The sequence below is a fragment of the Polyodon spathula genome, chromosome 5 (genome assembly GCF_017654505.1).
Source record: "Polyodon spathula isolate WHYD16114869_AA chromosome 5, ASM1765450v1, whole genome shotgun sequence".
Classification (NCBI taxonomy): Eukaryota; Metazoa; Chordata; class Actinopteri; order Acipenseriformes; family Polyodontidae; genus Polyodon; species Polyodon spathula.
In genome coordinates this window covers 37705016-37720786 of record NC_054538.1, presented here as the reverse complement: position 1 = coordinate 37720786, position 15771 = coordinate 37705016, and the positions used below count along the sequence as shown (strand labels likewise).

Here is a 15771-nt window from a genome sequence, read left to right as displayed (position 1 = left end):
CAATACAGTTGATGTCAATATAGTTTTGTCTATTTTTTCTTAGCAATGGATGGAAGGATTGAGATCAGTGATCCATAACTTCAGAGCTAATAATGTCTGTCCCATGACTTGCCTAAAAAAACAGTAAGTAAAGTACTGTCAGTAATGTAAATTTAACTGACTAGTGAACATGCTGGCTGATTTCAGCTGTAACTGTGATCTTGTTGTCTTTCATTTTCAGCTGGATGAGGCTATCATTTTTGACAAATACAAATGGAAAGATTCCAGTCAGAAGGTAAGGAGTATATACCAAAAAATTAAAGATGTATGAATATGAATATAAAAAAATCAGATAAGAATAACACCCTACTCCTTCTGAACTAGTGGATTCCCTTGGGTTACAACAGCTGGATCAGTAATGATGCACTTAGCTCATCACAGTCTTCATAATGTGTGTAACCTGTACCCTCAGGCACTGTTTGTGTTCTATCCAAGCAAACCCTATCTGAGGTTATTCAACTCTTCTTCACTGCTTTGTTTTTAAGGGCCTGATTTTCAAAACTTAGTAACTATGAATTAAAAAAAAAAAAAAACAGAAACCAACCATGCAAATTGCATATTTACTTCAACAACCTAATATGTACAAATATGATGTATTCTTTTGCAATTGATACAAGTGAGTACATTTACTTAAAATCTTAAAAGCTTTGAAAATCAGGCCACAAGAGAGAAGTACTTGGACCTGTGATGCTGCTTCAATACAGGTGACCATTTAAAGTATCTGCGTTAAAGCTAATTGTTAGTAACAAGAACATAGGAAACTTTTGCATATTTGCATAACACACTCTATTGTGGTAAATTCTAGAGTGATATTTTAAATCTTAACACAGTGTTTTGTATTTCAATCATTTAGCATAACCAGAACCTTTGCATCAGGGAAAACAGAAAAAGGGATCTTTCAAGCACTTAAGGAATTAGGTCTTCCCAGTGGAAAGGTATGCCTTTTTCATGTCTTTATACATTATTTAAATATATATTTGTGACCAGGATGCCTTACAGTGGTGACGTCAGACCAGAAATAGTCTCAGGAAGTATCGGGTGAAACTGAGGCACAGGGACGCTCAGTGTTTTATTAAATAATAATAAACAAAAGATTTAAACAAAAACAGCACACCAAAACAGGACACGGCACTTGAGGCCAAAATAAACAGACAAACAAAACGAATTAACACTAAATGAAACAGACACTAACACAGTGGATGAACAGACAAACACGGTGAGTGAAATCATGTATTTACTTTTAATTGTGTTTTTAATTCTCTCCTCTCCACACCCGTTATCCACTCACGGAACACACAACCCTGAGTGAGTGAAAACATGCTGCTTTTATGCAGCTGTACCGAGACTCAATTGCTAATCAGTCATTCAGTTGGAGTCTCGGTACAACTGCACATGAATTAATTAAAGTGCAATTCCTCATGCTCACATATTATTACATTTTACCTGCACGTGAAGTGCTGTGCAATCCTCGTGCCTAACTACAAATATTCATTTTTTAAACAGTTGTGTTACACAGACCCAATTATATCCCATGTACCAATGAATATACACCAAAATTAACACACTACTTGTAACATACAACACAAATAAATAGCCCAGGGGTGGGGCACTTTGCCACAATGTTGCAAAACATTTTTTTGGTTTGCAATAACTTGACCCCATACAGTACATACCTGTTGAGGGTCCTGGAAAAAGTCATTAAAGTATCAATCCAAAACACTTCACATGCACAAAACCAGCCGAGTTAGAATAAAGGATCAGCAATACTGTATGCATATGTGATATCTTCTGGTATACATTTCTACTCCCACTGCATAGCTTGGAATGGTTACAATTCCAGGAGTCTTGAATATTTGCCTATACTGTCTGAACAGAATAACCCCTCTGCCAAACCTGTATAATTATCATTCTTTAATGTCTCTGATACTAGTAACATTATTTGACTGCCAACATATCTCCAGTTTGACGTTATACCTGACTCCGGCATTCTTTACATTGGAAACTTAACAGGAGACACTTTGTTGGAGAAATGTATTTCTGCCGGCCTGCATTCCTAACATGCTGAGGAAGTACCTGATGGAAAGGGTTGGGAATGATTTCAAAGCAATCATTTCAGTTCTAGTGGCAGACAGAAACATGGCATTATTATATTCCAATGTGTCACTATCTTTTCCCTTTAGGTTCCTTCATCTTTTATAAGTTTTTGTTTTTTCCACTGCATATTTATTTTAAGTTTCCTTGGTAATACTGCTAGGCAGTAGAGTCTAGATAATACTGTTAGCATAGTACTACAATGCTTACAGTCAATAAAAAGATGAAATACATATCTAATAATTAGAAAATGTATAATAATGCCCTCTACGCTATTAAAATGATACAATTTGCCTTTTTAGACTAATTTCATTATGGTAAAAGAAAATTCAAATCTCTAATATATCCACTGGAAATGATTCAGTGAACCTTTAGAGAATTAGTTGGATGTGTTGTAAATGTTCACGGGTTATGCTGCAACAAAATATTATTTCTGTTTTAAAATGGATCATTTGCCTGCAAAACTTTTTCTTTTACTATAATATAAATATATAAAAAAGGTCTAGCATGCATGGGATTTGATTGAAACTATAATCTTCAGTTTGCAAGCGTGTTGTGTTATACTGTCAGTCCTACACGATTAGTTTAAAAAACAAGCAGTATTTTGAAAGATGAAGTCAGCCAGCTGAGAATTGTCAGGTCTGTTATTTTTTACAATTTGGATTTTTTTTTTTTTGAGTCATCTTATCATTCTGAGATTATGATCTTGAGCTCTGAAAAATGTTGGTTTCTTGTCAGTGTAACACTCATTGTGGTCCCTACTGTCGCAATGAAATACGGTTTCCTTTCGATACTGGTTGATGAGAGTAACGCTATTTGTTGTCCCCACTGGAGAAAATGATTAGCTATGCTGAAGGATAGCCAATATATTTGGTAAAAGTAAAACAGAAATAATTAAGTACATTACATAATATTGAAATAAATAAATACATAAATGAATACATAAACATGTATTTCTTTATCTGTCTTGTTATGTATGCATTTATTTTTCACTATCAGATATAAACACTGCCATTAATACTGTATGAAATGAAAATAAATACGCAACAGTTCTTGTTCAATTGTATATTAGTGAAGATTTTTGTACATAAAGGTTGTCATGCTTCATATATTTTTACTTTCAATTTAAAAAAAATATATCGTAATGACCCTTTGTTGCAGGACTTGTTGTCTGTCCGGTTTGTCTCGTCTGTCTTTTATGTTACATATATTGTAAAGGGAATGGGTCACGCCATTACTTAACTTGAATGAGTAAGTGTGGGTGCGACTGAGCGAGCGTGTGAGCTGTGACCGGAGACAATATGCAGTGAAAGTGCCAATATTAAAATGTAGGGTTATTATTTTGGTGCCGTGAATTCTGGCCCTTGACAGGAATTCTCTGTAGTTTCAAATAAAACAAACATTTTGAGAATTCAACACCGTCTCCCTGAGTACTACCCCTAAACATGAAGACAATATACCAAATGAATGTATCAAGCTTATTGTGATAGTTTGCAAAATCAGATTAAAGCTTTCAATATAATCAGGATAATACATTATTTACAGAATCTTGTGTGTCTCGTTACTTGTTAAACTGTAACTTTCTGCTATACTACTTGCAAATGTTGTAAAATGGAAGGGCAGACTCTGTGGGGTGAAAGCTAGGATGTCTGCATTGGAAGCATGTCTTGGCTTCGATTCCCACAAAGGGTTTATATTGCAAACCTAAAAACAAATTAAGTGTATTTTATTTATATGTAACGAACATGTCAGTTTGGATTGGAACCCTAACTAGTCATACATTCAGTCCATCTACATAACCACTATGCTAACCAGATTCACATCTTAACCCTTTCAACAGACTAGGCTACTGTTTACATTTACCCAATCCAAACGGCAGTACATTGCCTCAATATAGGTTGAACAATTTTGCTATTCCTGTCATGTGTGTGTTTGTTATAAGTGAAAAATAGTGCTATCTGAAACAAAAACACATGTGAAAAAACATCAAGTTATCAAAAGTGCCCATCCATTTAAAGTGGAGATATCAAAAACCCAAGCACAGTTTCAAGAAACCATTGGGGCAACCTTGACTCTCCCACCGCTTTTACAGTTGTGCCTATTTGCTTGGTGCTGTCCAAGGTTGCCCCAATGGTTTCTTGAAACTTGCTAAGTTAGAAGAAACAATTGAGGGAACCTTTGCCCCCACCAGTTTTACAGTTGTGCCTATTTGCTCTGTGCTGGGCAAGGTTGCCCTAATGGTTTCTTGAAACCTGGCTTGTGTTTTTGATATCTCCACTTTAAATGGATGGGCACTTTTGATAACTTGGCGTTTTTTCAAATTTCCAATGTGTTTTTGTTTCAGATCATGTTCACATTGTAGTGCTTTACAGAACCATATTTGGTAAACGGGGAATACCATGCTGTTTCCATGGTACTGTTGTGATTATGCAATGTGAGGCACTTTTTCATAGTTATAGTAAGGCCTTTATAACAAGTGTGACATTAACCAGCTGACAGCATTTTTTGTATTTAAATATCTTGTTGCATTGTAACTTTGCAATCATATGTATAATTATAGTGCAATTACTGTGTAGTTAGAGATATTCAAATATATAGATCTTACTGGCAACCCTGTATAGTAAATACATTAGCACCTGCATGGTATATCAGTGGCATATCAGTGTCATGCAAATTAAATATCTTCGTTTCAGTATTTAGATTTCAATTGGATTTTGTACAAATACACATCATTAATATAAATAAAGGACTTTACATTTAAGCACACATGCTAAGAGGCATACAAAATAGTAATATGTTAGCTGGAAATCTACATGTTTTTATTTATGTATCTCTTTTTTTTTTTTTTTTTAACAGAACGATGAAATTGAACATTCCGTCTTCACTTTTGATAAATTTTATGCACTTACTCAAAAAATCTGCCCCCGGACTGACATTGAGGAGCTGTTTAAAAAACTGTAAGTTTACAATGTTTTATTGGAACTATAATTTAATAAATTGTATGTATAAACAGCTTTGCCAAAAAAAAAAAAAAAAAACAGATTACAAAATATTTGTATACAAAATATTTAAAATCAGTGCAATCCTGCCAAAGTTCTGCAGATCCAGATTCTGAAGACACTGATGTAAAATATACAAAAAGGGGTATGGGTGGTATTTAAAATGTGATAACTACCCAACTTTAATCAAACACCTAAACCTAAAACACCTAAAAAGCTGTCAGTTATCACACTCACAGTTGCTAGTTTTGTTATTTGACCATTTATAAAAGTCATAAGGAAAGCAGCGACATAATTAAAAGTGCTTCTCTGTATTCTCTAAAGCATAGCCAAACAAGCACCTGGAAACAGTCTGCATCTGCTATACTAACTTCCTTTAAAAACCTAACCTGCTGATTTAGTTTTAGTATTAACCTGTTTGTTAAACTAACTAGGTATAGTTGTAATGATTGAATAGAGAGAGCTGAAAACATAATTTCAGAAAATATTCAAATGGCATACACACATCTTTTAGCAATAACCAAAAACAAAGAAAGACAAAAAAAGGATTTATAGTTTCATGATGTAACGTGGTGTAAAGTAACAGATACTTTTTTCTAATTAATTCTTTTTCAGCAATGGAGACAAAACTGATAATTTAACCGTAGACCAATTAGTCAGCTTTCTGAATGAAGTAAGCTTTTTTCATTCATTAACTTTCTGTACAGTAGCTTGCTTTTCCATATCTTCACAATGCACGCATCATGCTTTCATATTCTGTCCTCGTTGTTTGCTAATCTAGTCCATGTTGTAACCACGGCAACATCCAGGTGGCATAAACTCCCACTTCATATGCTATTGTGCTTTGTTTGTCCTTGGTGTAGTTTCCTTGCTGCTAAAATACACAAATTATGGGTGTCTTATCCAGCTTGTCCCCATTTTTTTCTGAAGAGAAAAGAAATGATAATGTACTTGTTTGTTTTCCTTCAGAAAATCTTTGAATATTGAACCAAATTATTACAGCTTTAATATATTCTCACTTCAATGTGCTTCAGACTTCAAATGTAATGGACAAGAGTTACAGGGATCAGAAGTTTTATTTTGGGGGTTTTAAAAAACATTTCTTACTCTGAATTAGCTTTAGCTCCCTTTTTGCTACCTGCAAACATTTAAACGTTCAAGGTGGTACACCATTAAAAAGCAGCCTTCCATATTTGTCCACAGGCATTAAACCCCCTAGTGCTTTCTGTGATGCACATAATGTTCCTTTGAAATATTATTTATGAATTTTGAAAAAAGCATTGCTATGTCTATCTCCTGCTCCACTGTTTCTGTAAAGGATGGCAGTGTTTGTTAAGTGTAGTTCTTATTCAAAAGGGATTCAATATTTTCTACAAAGAAAGCATAGGGGATCAACACGAAACAGAGCTCTGTTATTTAGGGAACTTTTCAAGGTGAATACAATGATTAGAAACTTCAGCAAAAATGGCAGTGATGCTAATAAAGGGTAAAATATTTTCATTAAAAAAATAAATGAAATCAGATCCCAATAATAGACTACAGGGTCACTGCAAGTTAGGTAAGTCTAATGACATTGAATACAGGTTTTTATTATTTACAAAGCCATTTGTAAAGCAATAAGCCCAAATAAAGGCAAGCCAAAAAAATATTTATCTAATTTTCTTTAACAGAATCAACGAGACCCCCGGTTGAATGAAATTCTGTTTCCATTCTACGATCAAAAAAGATCAATGCAGATAATTGAAACATATGAGCCAGATGAAGCACTAAAGAAACAAGGTAATCAAGAAAATGCCTAAGGAAAAGGCTTACATGTAAAGCATGAATAGTTAGTAATACCAGACTTACAATTTATTTTGCTGCGCTGCAAAGCTGTCAGAAACCAACAGTCTGTTTCCCTCTAGTGGTAATCAATAGAAATAGCATTAGGCTGAAATAAATAGTTTCCAATTTTTATAAAACAGATGTTATAAATAATTACTATAGTGCAGCAAATACAGAAGCAAAAGTAGGGCAGCATAAAGCAGCAGTAGTAGAGCAGCAGTATAAAAAGTCGAAACTTAAACACACTTGCAGTTACAGACACACCCACTGCACTGGATTGTAAGAATGTTCTTGCATTTGCTCGTTTGAAGGTCGGATATCCAGCGATGGGTTTTGTAGGTATCTGATGTCAGATGAAAATGCTCCAGTCTTCCTTGATCGTTTGGAGCTTTACCAAGAAATGGATCACCCTTTGGCGCACTACTTTATAAGTTCCTCCCATAACACATATCTTACTGGCAGACAGTTTGGAGGCAAGTCATCTGTTGAAATATATCGGCAGATCCTCCTGGCAGGATGCAGGTCAGTACTGGCAAGAGTTCTTAGAAGACAAAACAAAATGGCAAAATACGGAATGTAAAATTGAAAGGATACAACCAAAACCTAAAAATCTGTATGCAGTGAATGCAACCCTTCCTAGCTTATATAAAAGAGTTCTGTACTTTTACAAATACATGCAAGGCAATATTGAGACTGTTTAAACTTGTAAAAATGTCAATTTCTTTACCAACTGCAAACTCTTGGGTTTCTTATTAGTATTTTGTCATTTAAAGCTATATAACTACATATGGAATATGCCACATTTTATTGTATATTTCCAAAAGACATTGCAACACTACAGGGCCTTTTTGAAATTGTTGCATGCACAAATACTTCTATTGTTAAACTGTATTGTATTAATTCCTCTGTTACATTATGGGCCTCTTTATTATCATCTAACAGTAGAACATGGTAGAAAGAGGTTTGTGCTGCTCTCTAGGTCATTTAAATGCATGCCTATACAAAAAGCAAGAAACAACATGTGGGATCCCATTTTGATGGAGACTCCTGGGCCCTATGTGTGTAATTAACCTATTCTTATATGTTTTTATGATATGTAAAATAACAGTGAAAGAACATACAGGATGTTGGGAGAATTGTATCACTGAAGAAAAATATATTGATCAAATTAGGTGATTTTTGCTCCTATAGTCTGTGTTTCTTTCTAACTGAAAAAAAAAGTTGTGACAATTGGCAAAACTCAGTATCAAACATCTACAGTATATGAATATTAAATATCAGTTAATCATTATTTTAAGCAAATCATTAGTTAAGACTTTGTGAATAGGGCACTGCATTTTTATATAGTTTTTGTTTTCTGGTGAAGCCTAATACTGTATGTATTTTAAAAGAAGTGGAATAATAATAATAAAATGCTGGCTTTTCTATTGGTTATACTGTGTAGATGTGTAGAATTGGACATTTGGGATGGGAAAGGAGAAGACCAAGAACCAATAATAACCCATGGGAAAGCCATGTGCACAGATATTCTCTTCAAGGTAAATGAAAAGTCAAAGCCTTTTTCAAAAATGGAAATGTTACCTACCATGTTTTAGCATATTGCTGTGCACCATAGTTGTAGAAACTGTTTTAAAAATCATAAAACAAAAGTTCCACTGCCACACTTTCAACTCCTCGGAGAGCATTTGAGATACAGATTTCATATTTCTATATACAAAGTCTAAATTTGCTGTCATTTGCGGTCAAAATACTTTTGGGCTTTCTGGTGAAAAAGATATATCTCGTATATCTTTTTCTCGTATAAAAGATATAATATCGCGCAATGAAAATGAACAGTTAGAACAATAGTAAATTAACTTCAGAGGAAGTGTATCATACAGTAGGTGATACTATCATAGTCATGTGTCACAGTAAATAGACATTTAATGTATTGGAATGATTTGTGTAAAATGATGGTACTACCAGATAGTGCTTTTTCATTTACTGGTGTGTGTAATGTGACTGAGTCTTGAAATAAAAAATAAAAAAAGTGCTGTTTATTCTCTTAGGATGTAATTCAAGCCATTAAAGAAACCGCTTTTACCACATCTGAGTATCCAGTGATCCTTTCATTTGAAAACCACTGCAGGTGAGGTTATTTGTTGTTGTTAAAAATAAATTAAATAGAATGGTATACTATTATTTTTCAAACTACTTATATTTCCTTTAAGATGCATTCGTGAATGGGTTTACTCTACATGTATGTGTTGTTATTTTAGTAAACCACAGCAATTTAAGATGGCAAGGTACTGTGAAGAGATTTTTGGAGATCTGTTATTGAAGCAACCGCTTGACAGTCATTCGGTATGTACTTCTTAAATTGTGTGTGTGTGTGTGTGTGTGTGTGTGTGTGTGTGTGTGTGTGTGTGTGTGTGTGTGTGTGTGTGTGTGTGTATATATATATATATATATATATATATATATATATATATATATATATATATATATATATATATAGATATATATATATATATAGATATATATATATATATATATATATATATATATATATATATATATATACAGCTCTGGAAAAAATTAAGAGACCACTGCAAAATTATCAGTTTCTCTGGTTTTACTATTTATAGGTATGTGTTTGGGTAAAATGAACATTTTTGTTTTATTCTATAAACTACTGACAACATTTCTCCCAAATTCCAAATAAAAATATTGTCATTTAGAGCATTTATTTGCAGAAAATGACAACTGGTCAAAATAACAAAAAAGATGCAGTGTTGTCAGACCTCGGATAATGCAAAGAAAATAAGTTAATATTCATTTTTAAACAACACAATACTAATGTTTTAACTTAGGAAGAGTTCAGAAATCAATATTTGGTGGAATAACCCTGATTTTCAATCACAGCTTTCATGCCACTCCTGGCAAAAATTCAAGCAGCTCGGCTTTGTTTGTTGTGAACATCCATCTTCCTCTTGATCACATTCCAATTTTCCAAGGTTTTCAATGGGGTTCAGGTCTGAAGATTGGGCTGGCCATGACAGGGTCTTGATCTGATGGTCCTCCATCCACACCTTGATTGACCTGTCTGTGTGGCATGGAGCATTGTCCTGCTGGAAAAAACCAATCCTCAGAGTTGGGGAACATTTTCAGAGCAAAAGGAAGCAAGTTTTCTTCCAGGACAACCTTGCACTTGGCTTGATTCATGCGCCCTTCACAAAGACAAATCTGCCCGATTCCAGCCTTGCTGAAGCGCCCCCAGATGAGTCCAATTTTCAGCTTTGCCCAACAACTGGTCGTCTAATGGTTAGACAGAGACCTGGAGAGGCCTACAATCCACAATGTCTCGCACCCACTGTGAAATGTGGTGGAGGATCGGTGATCAGCAGATCAAGACCCTGTCATGGCCAGCCCAATCTCCAGACCTGAACCCCATTGAAAACCTCTGGAATGTGATCAAGAGGAAGATGGATGGTCACAAGCCATCAAACAAAGCCGAGCTGCTTGAATTTTTGCTCCAGGAGTGGCATAAAGTCACCCAACATCAATGTGAAAGACTGGTGGAGAGCATGCCAAGATGCATGAAAGCTGTGCTTGAAAATCAGGGTTATTCCACCAAATATTGATTTCTGAACTCTTCCTAAGTTAAAACATTAGTATTGTGTTGTTTAAAAATGAATATGAACTTATTTTCTTTGCATTATTCGAGGTCTGACAACACTGCATCTTTTTTTGTTATTTTGACCAGTTGTCATTTTCTGCAAATAAATGCTCTAAATGACAATATTTTTATTTGGAATTTGGGAGAAATTTTGTCAGTAGTTTATAGAATAAAACAAAAATGTGCATTTTACCCAAACACATACCTATAAAGAGTAAAACCAGAGAAAATGATAATTTTGCAGTGGTCTCTTAATTTTTTCCAGAGCTGTGTATATATATATATATATATATATATATATATATATATATATATATATATATATACACACACACACACACACACACACACACACACACACACACACACACACACACACACACACACACACAGTGCCTTGCAAAAGTATTCGGACCCCTGACCAATTCTCTCATATTACCGAATTACAAATGGTACATTGAGAGTTCGTTCTGTTCGATATTTTATTTTAAAACACTTAAACTTAAAATCAATTATTGTAAGGTGACATTTGTTTTATGTTGGGAAATATTTTTAAGAAAAATAAAAAAACTGAAATATCTTGCTTGCATAAGTATTCAACCCCCACACATTAATATTTGGTAGAGCCACCTTTCACTGCAATAACAGCTTTAAGCCTTTTGGGGTAAGTATGTACCAGCTTTGCACACAGTGTCTGAGTGATTTTGGCCCATTCTTCTTGGCAGATTTGCTCCAGGTTATTCAGGTTGGTTGGACAACGCTTGTGGACCATAATTTACAAATAGTGCCACATAGTCTCAATGGGATTGAGATCAGGACTTTGACTGGGCCACTGTAGCACATTCACCTTTTTGTTCTTGAGCCACTCCAATGTTGCTTTGGCCTTGTGCTTGGGATCATTGTCCTGCTGAAAGGTGAATTTCCTCCCAAGCTTCAGTTTTTTAGCGGACTGAAGCAGATTCTCTTGCAGTATTTTCCTGTATTTTGCTCCATCCATTCTTCCTTCAATTGTAACAAGATGCCCAGTCCCTGCTGATGAGAAGCATCCCCACAGCATGATGCTGCCACCACCATACTTCACTGTAGGGATGGTGTCTCTTGAGGCATGGGCAGCGTTAGGTTTGCGCCACACATAGCGCTTTGAATTTTGGCCAAAAAGCTCTATCTTGGTCTCATCTGACCACAAAACCTTTTCCCACATCGCAGCTGGGTCACTCTCATGCTTTCTGGCAAACTCCAGACGTGCTTTCAGATGGTACTTTTTGAGTAACAGCTTCTTTCTTGCCACCCTCCCATACAGTCCAGTTATGCAGAGCTCTTGATATGGTTGACTGGTGCACCATTACTCCACTGCCAGCCACTGAACTCTGTAGCTCCTTCAAAGTGATTGTTGGCCTCTCTGTGGCTTCTCTCACAAGTCTCCTTCTTGTTTGAGCGCTGAGTTTTGAGGGACGGCCTTTTCTTGGCAGTGCCTGGGTGGTGTGATGCAGCTTCCACTTCCTGATTATTGATCCAACTGTGCTCACTGGGATATCCAAACACTTGGATATTATTTTGTACCCTTTCCCTAATCTATGCATTTGTATTACTTTTATCTCTAACTTCTGTAGAATGCTCTTTGGTCTTCATTTTCCTTCAGATTCACAGCCTTACCAATGATCCTTCAACAGTGGGGTTTTTATCCAGAAAATGTGACAGCAACTTTAATGGTTCACAGGTGGAGGCCAATGGTAAGGTAATTGTGTCCTCGTTAGGGCAATTTCTTTCATCGGTGCAAACTGGGAGCTTCCACAGCACAGTGGTTGAATACTTATGCAAGCAAGATATTTCAGTTTTTTATTTTTCTTAAAAATATTTCCCAACATAAAACCAATGTCACCTTACAATAATTGATTCTGAGTTTCAGTGTTTAAAAATAAAATATCAAACAAAACAAAATTTCAATGTACCATTTGTAATTCGGTAATATGAGAGAATTGGTCAGGGGTCCGAATACTTTTGCAAGGCACTGTGTGTGTGTGTGTGTGTGTGTGTGTGTGTGTGTGTGTGTGTGTGTGTGTGTGTGTGTGTGTGTGTGTGTATATATGTGTGTGTGTGTGTGTGTGTGTGTGTGTGTGTGTGTGTGTGTGTGTGTGTGTGTGTGTGTGTGTGTGTGTGTTTTTCTTCTTATAATTAAAAAAAAGATATTAGAACAACATCAACTAAAAAATCTATTTGTTTGAAATTTTACAGCTTGAACCTGGACAACCTTTGCCTTCTCCCAATGACCTGAAAAGAAAAATACTCATTAAAAATAAAAGGCTTAAAGCTGAAGTTGAGAAGAGTAAGCCAACATTTACATAGCATACAGTTACAAATGCTGTTCATATACAAGGGGACCCCAACATTGATTTTAGAAACCTATGGACCCTCACTTTAGAATCCCTCCTTTCACTGATAGTTTTAAACATGTAGTGGGGAATAATGATACCAGGGGTTTATTCAAAATTCAAAACTATTATAAGTGAAAACCTTTGTACAGCATGTGTATTTAAAATTGCTTTAATGTAATATGAGATTGTGTGTCTGCTTATAACGGTAGTCAGTTTCTTAACCATACATGTTTTCTTTTTATTTTTTATGTCTGCCATTATGTTTTTTTTTTTATTTATTTGTTTGCAAAATTAGGTACATATAATCCTTGTGATCAAAATACAGACAAAATACAGACAACTTTGAAAATGTAGCCCAGTCCTTTTGGAGGGCATGTGTTTCAATTCAGAACATCAGAGTATGTGAGTAGTAAGCACATACACATACAGTACAGCTTTTTTGTGTGGCTGGAATGAGTAGTGGCTCTTCAAAGCAGTCCTATCCTTCTCTGGGTCAGGCATTGTTTGTGTACCTGTAGAGGAGGTCCAGCCAAACCCATGTTGTTGCAGGTGGTAATCAACAACTGCTGACAAATCTACCATGCTTACCGTTTGAATTTGCACTTCACAGCAGCCTACTGAACATATAATCGCTCACCTTTTAACAACAGTGATCTCGTGAGACCTGTGTGTACAGTAAATTGTATCAATGTGTGCGTCAGTTTTTACAGAAGATTTCATAAATAGACAACTAGCATCTCACTGAATCTTGTGTTTTACAGAATTCATGAGTTCAGAAGAAGGAAAGTAATCATTGTAGTCGCTAGATTATTAATATACATATAATCAGATATACACAGCGTGAAGGTTGTTTTACTTGTAGCAACATTTGCACAGTTTATACAGATAGAGAGTTACAATCTAGAAATGGTTTGAAATTACATATATTAGTAACTTTGTGTGCCTTTTTGATATTTTAGCTGACTCATTTGTTTATGTATTCATTTTGTCCTTAGAGCAACTTGAGGCATTTAAAAGGCTCATGGAAGCTGGAGAAACAACAGCTCCCGCTCACATTTTGGAAGATGAGAATGAAGAAGAAATAGAAAATGGTAAGTTATACTGTTGCAAATTTTATCAGCTTATATTGCCTGTCAGTTTCGACCAGGTCAGCTAGTGTACAGTATGCTGGCTTCTAAACAGTTTAAATATTTGAAATGCTGTGTTTCTGTTTGCTTGTATGTTAAATCACCCCAGATACTGAAATTCTAAAACACCTGCTGCCCTTCCTGTCATTTCAATATGTTCTCATTAAAGTTGTTCTGGATATACTCATCTTTACTTGTACCTGTACACAAGCGGACATACGTCAGATCATTTAGTCTTTGCATTGCTATAATCAGACTTATTGGTTTGTTCATTTTAATTTATTGGTCTAAATACAGCAGCTCATGTTTTACACCAAAGTGGGATGAAGGAACAGGGAGTTAAAATAAGTATCCCAATGTCCACTTTGTATATCAGTTTAGGTTTTCTGAATAGGGAATTCTATAATATTAGAAAATATGTCAGGTGTTTACCTACACCTATGGCAATAGTATAAAAAAACTGCAAGGTGGCAGTATATCCCAGTTAACTGTTTAAACAGAATGCACCACTAGCAATATATACCTTTTGAATTCTTAACTTTAGTTAGTAATATTAATAATATAAAAAGAAAAACATTTTACTTTCATTTAAGTTAATAAAATTATTTCAATGTATTAGTAAAACCAGGGAAAAAACAGATAATGTTGGCCTAAAGGAAAAATATATAAAAAAATTACTCTTGAAAACCTGGTGATTAAACAATTGTTTTATTGTCCTACATTTTAGCTTGCCCCAAACCAACAATTGGTAAGGATAACACTTGGTGACTGAAAGACCCTTCTCTATCTCTGATTTACTCTGCTCTTTCTAGTTTATCCCTGGGATTCTTTTATTTCATTGGTGATTATGTTGTTAGGGCATAATTCTTTCACTACACATTGAGATTAATAGGGCAGAAGTTCTTACAGGGTGGTTATAAAGTCTCTAAGCCTCATTCTTAAGCTTCTGTAGCAAAAAAAAAATAATAATTCACTTAATACCATCCATCTTTTTCATTTCTTATTTGTTTAATATCTTTATGTGCGTTTTGTTCGCTATTGATGCTTCTTCTTGGATCATTGTTTACCAGACTTACTGATGCATGTCTATGGCATCTGAAACTGTGATTTTGTATAGGGATCTTCCATTTGCCAACTCTTTACAGAAATTACAGGTGCTCAACTCTCGTGTTAATTTATTTTATAATTGTTTTTATTCCTATTTTTGAAAAAATAATAGACAGCCATCAGTGCCTGACACAACACAGACAAATGCTTCAGAAAATCTAAACTGGACATTAGTTAGTAATCCTAGTAAATAGCGATGTACTAATAAGACAAAGATCTCGTAATGAGGTAGCAAACACATTTATTTCTCCTCAGCAGAGTTACAGAGTTGTATACTGACTTATCTAATCGCCCTGTATATCTCTTAATCGCCACACAATAAGGGTCAAAATAGCATTTACTGTTGTTACAGTAGTTTCACAGATTTGATTTATTGTTTCCATAATGTTTAAAGGCTTTTAAATACTTTTGTATTTACAAAACAATGTACATTTCAAATTGTGGTATGTGGCAGGAACAGTTCTTTATGCACAGCACAGACAAAGTCAAATTGTTTGTGCAAAACATTAAATACACAAATTCAATTTTGCAGTTTAGAAAGGTTAATTATAATC

The 15771-nt window shown here is 34.9% G+C and overlaps 1 protein-coding gene across 1 annotated transcript in view; it reads left to right on the top strand.

Annotated features, from left to right (window-relative positions):
- LOC121315927 (1-phosphatidylinositol 4,5-bisphosphate phosphodiesterase beta-4-like) overlaps positions 1 to 15771 on the top strand; it is an 84362-nt gene that overhangs the window by 11799 nt on the left and 56792 nt on the right. Inside the window, exons 5-16 of the mRNA XM_041250542.1 lie at positions 44 to 123; positions 221 to 274; positions 893 to 974; positions 4987 to 5087; positions 5745 to 5802; positions 6800 to 6908; positions 7265 to 7475; positions 8398 to 8491; positions 9002 to 9081; positions 9212 to 9296; positions 12844 to 12934; positions 13979 to 14074. Coding sequence (XP_041106476.1) covers positions 44 to 123; positions 221 to 274; positions 893 to 974; positions 4987 to 5087; positions 5745 to 5802; positions 6800 to 6908; positions 7265 to 7475; positions 8398 to 8491; positions 9002 to 9081; positions 9212 to 9296; positions 12844 to 12934; positions 13979 to 14074 — 1141 coding nt within the window. The remainder of the gene's footprint in view (positions 1 to 43; positions 124 to 220; positions 275 to 892; positions 975 to 4986; positions 5088 to 5744; positions 5803 to 6799; positions 6909 to 7264; positions 7476 to 8397; positions 8492 to 9001; positions 9082 to 9211; positions 9297 to 12843; positions 12935 to 13978; positions 14075 to 15771) is intronic.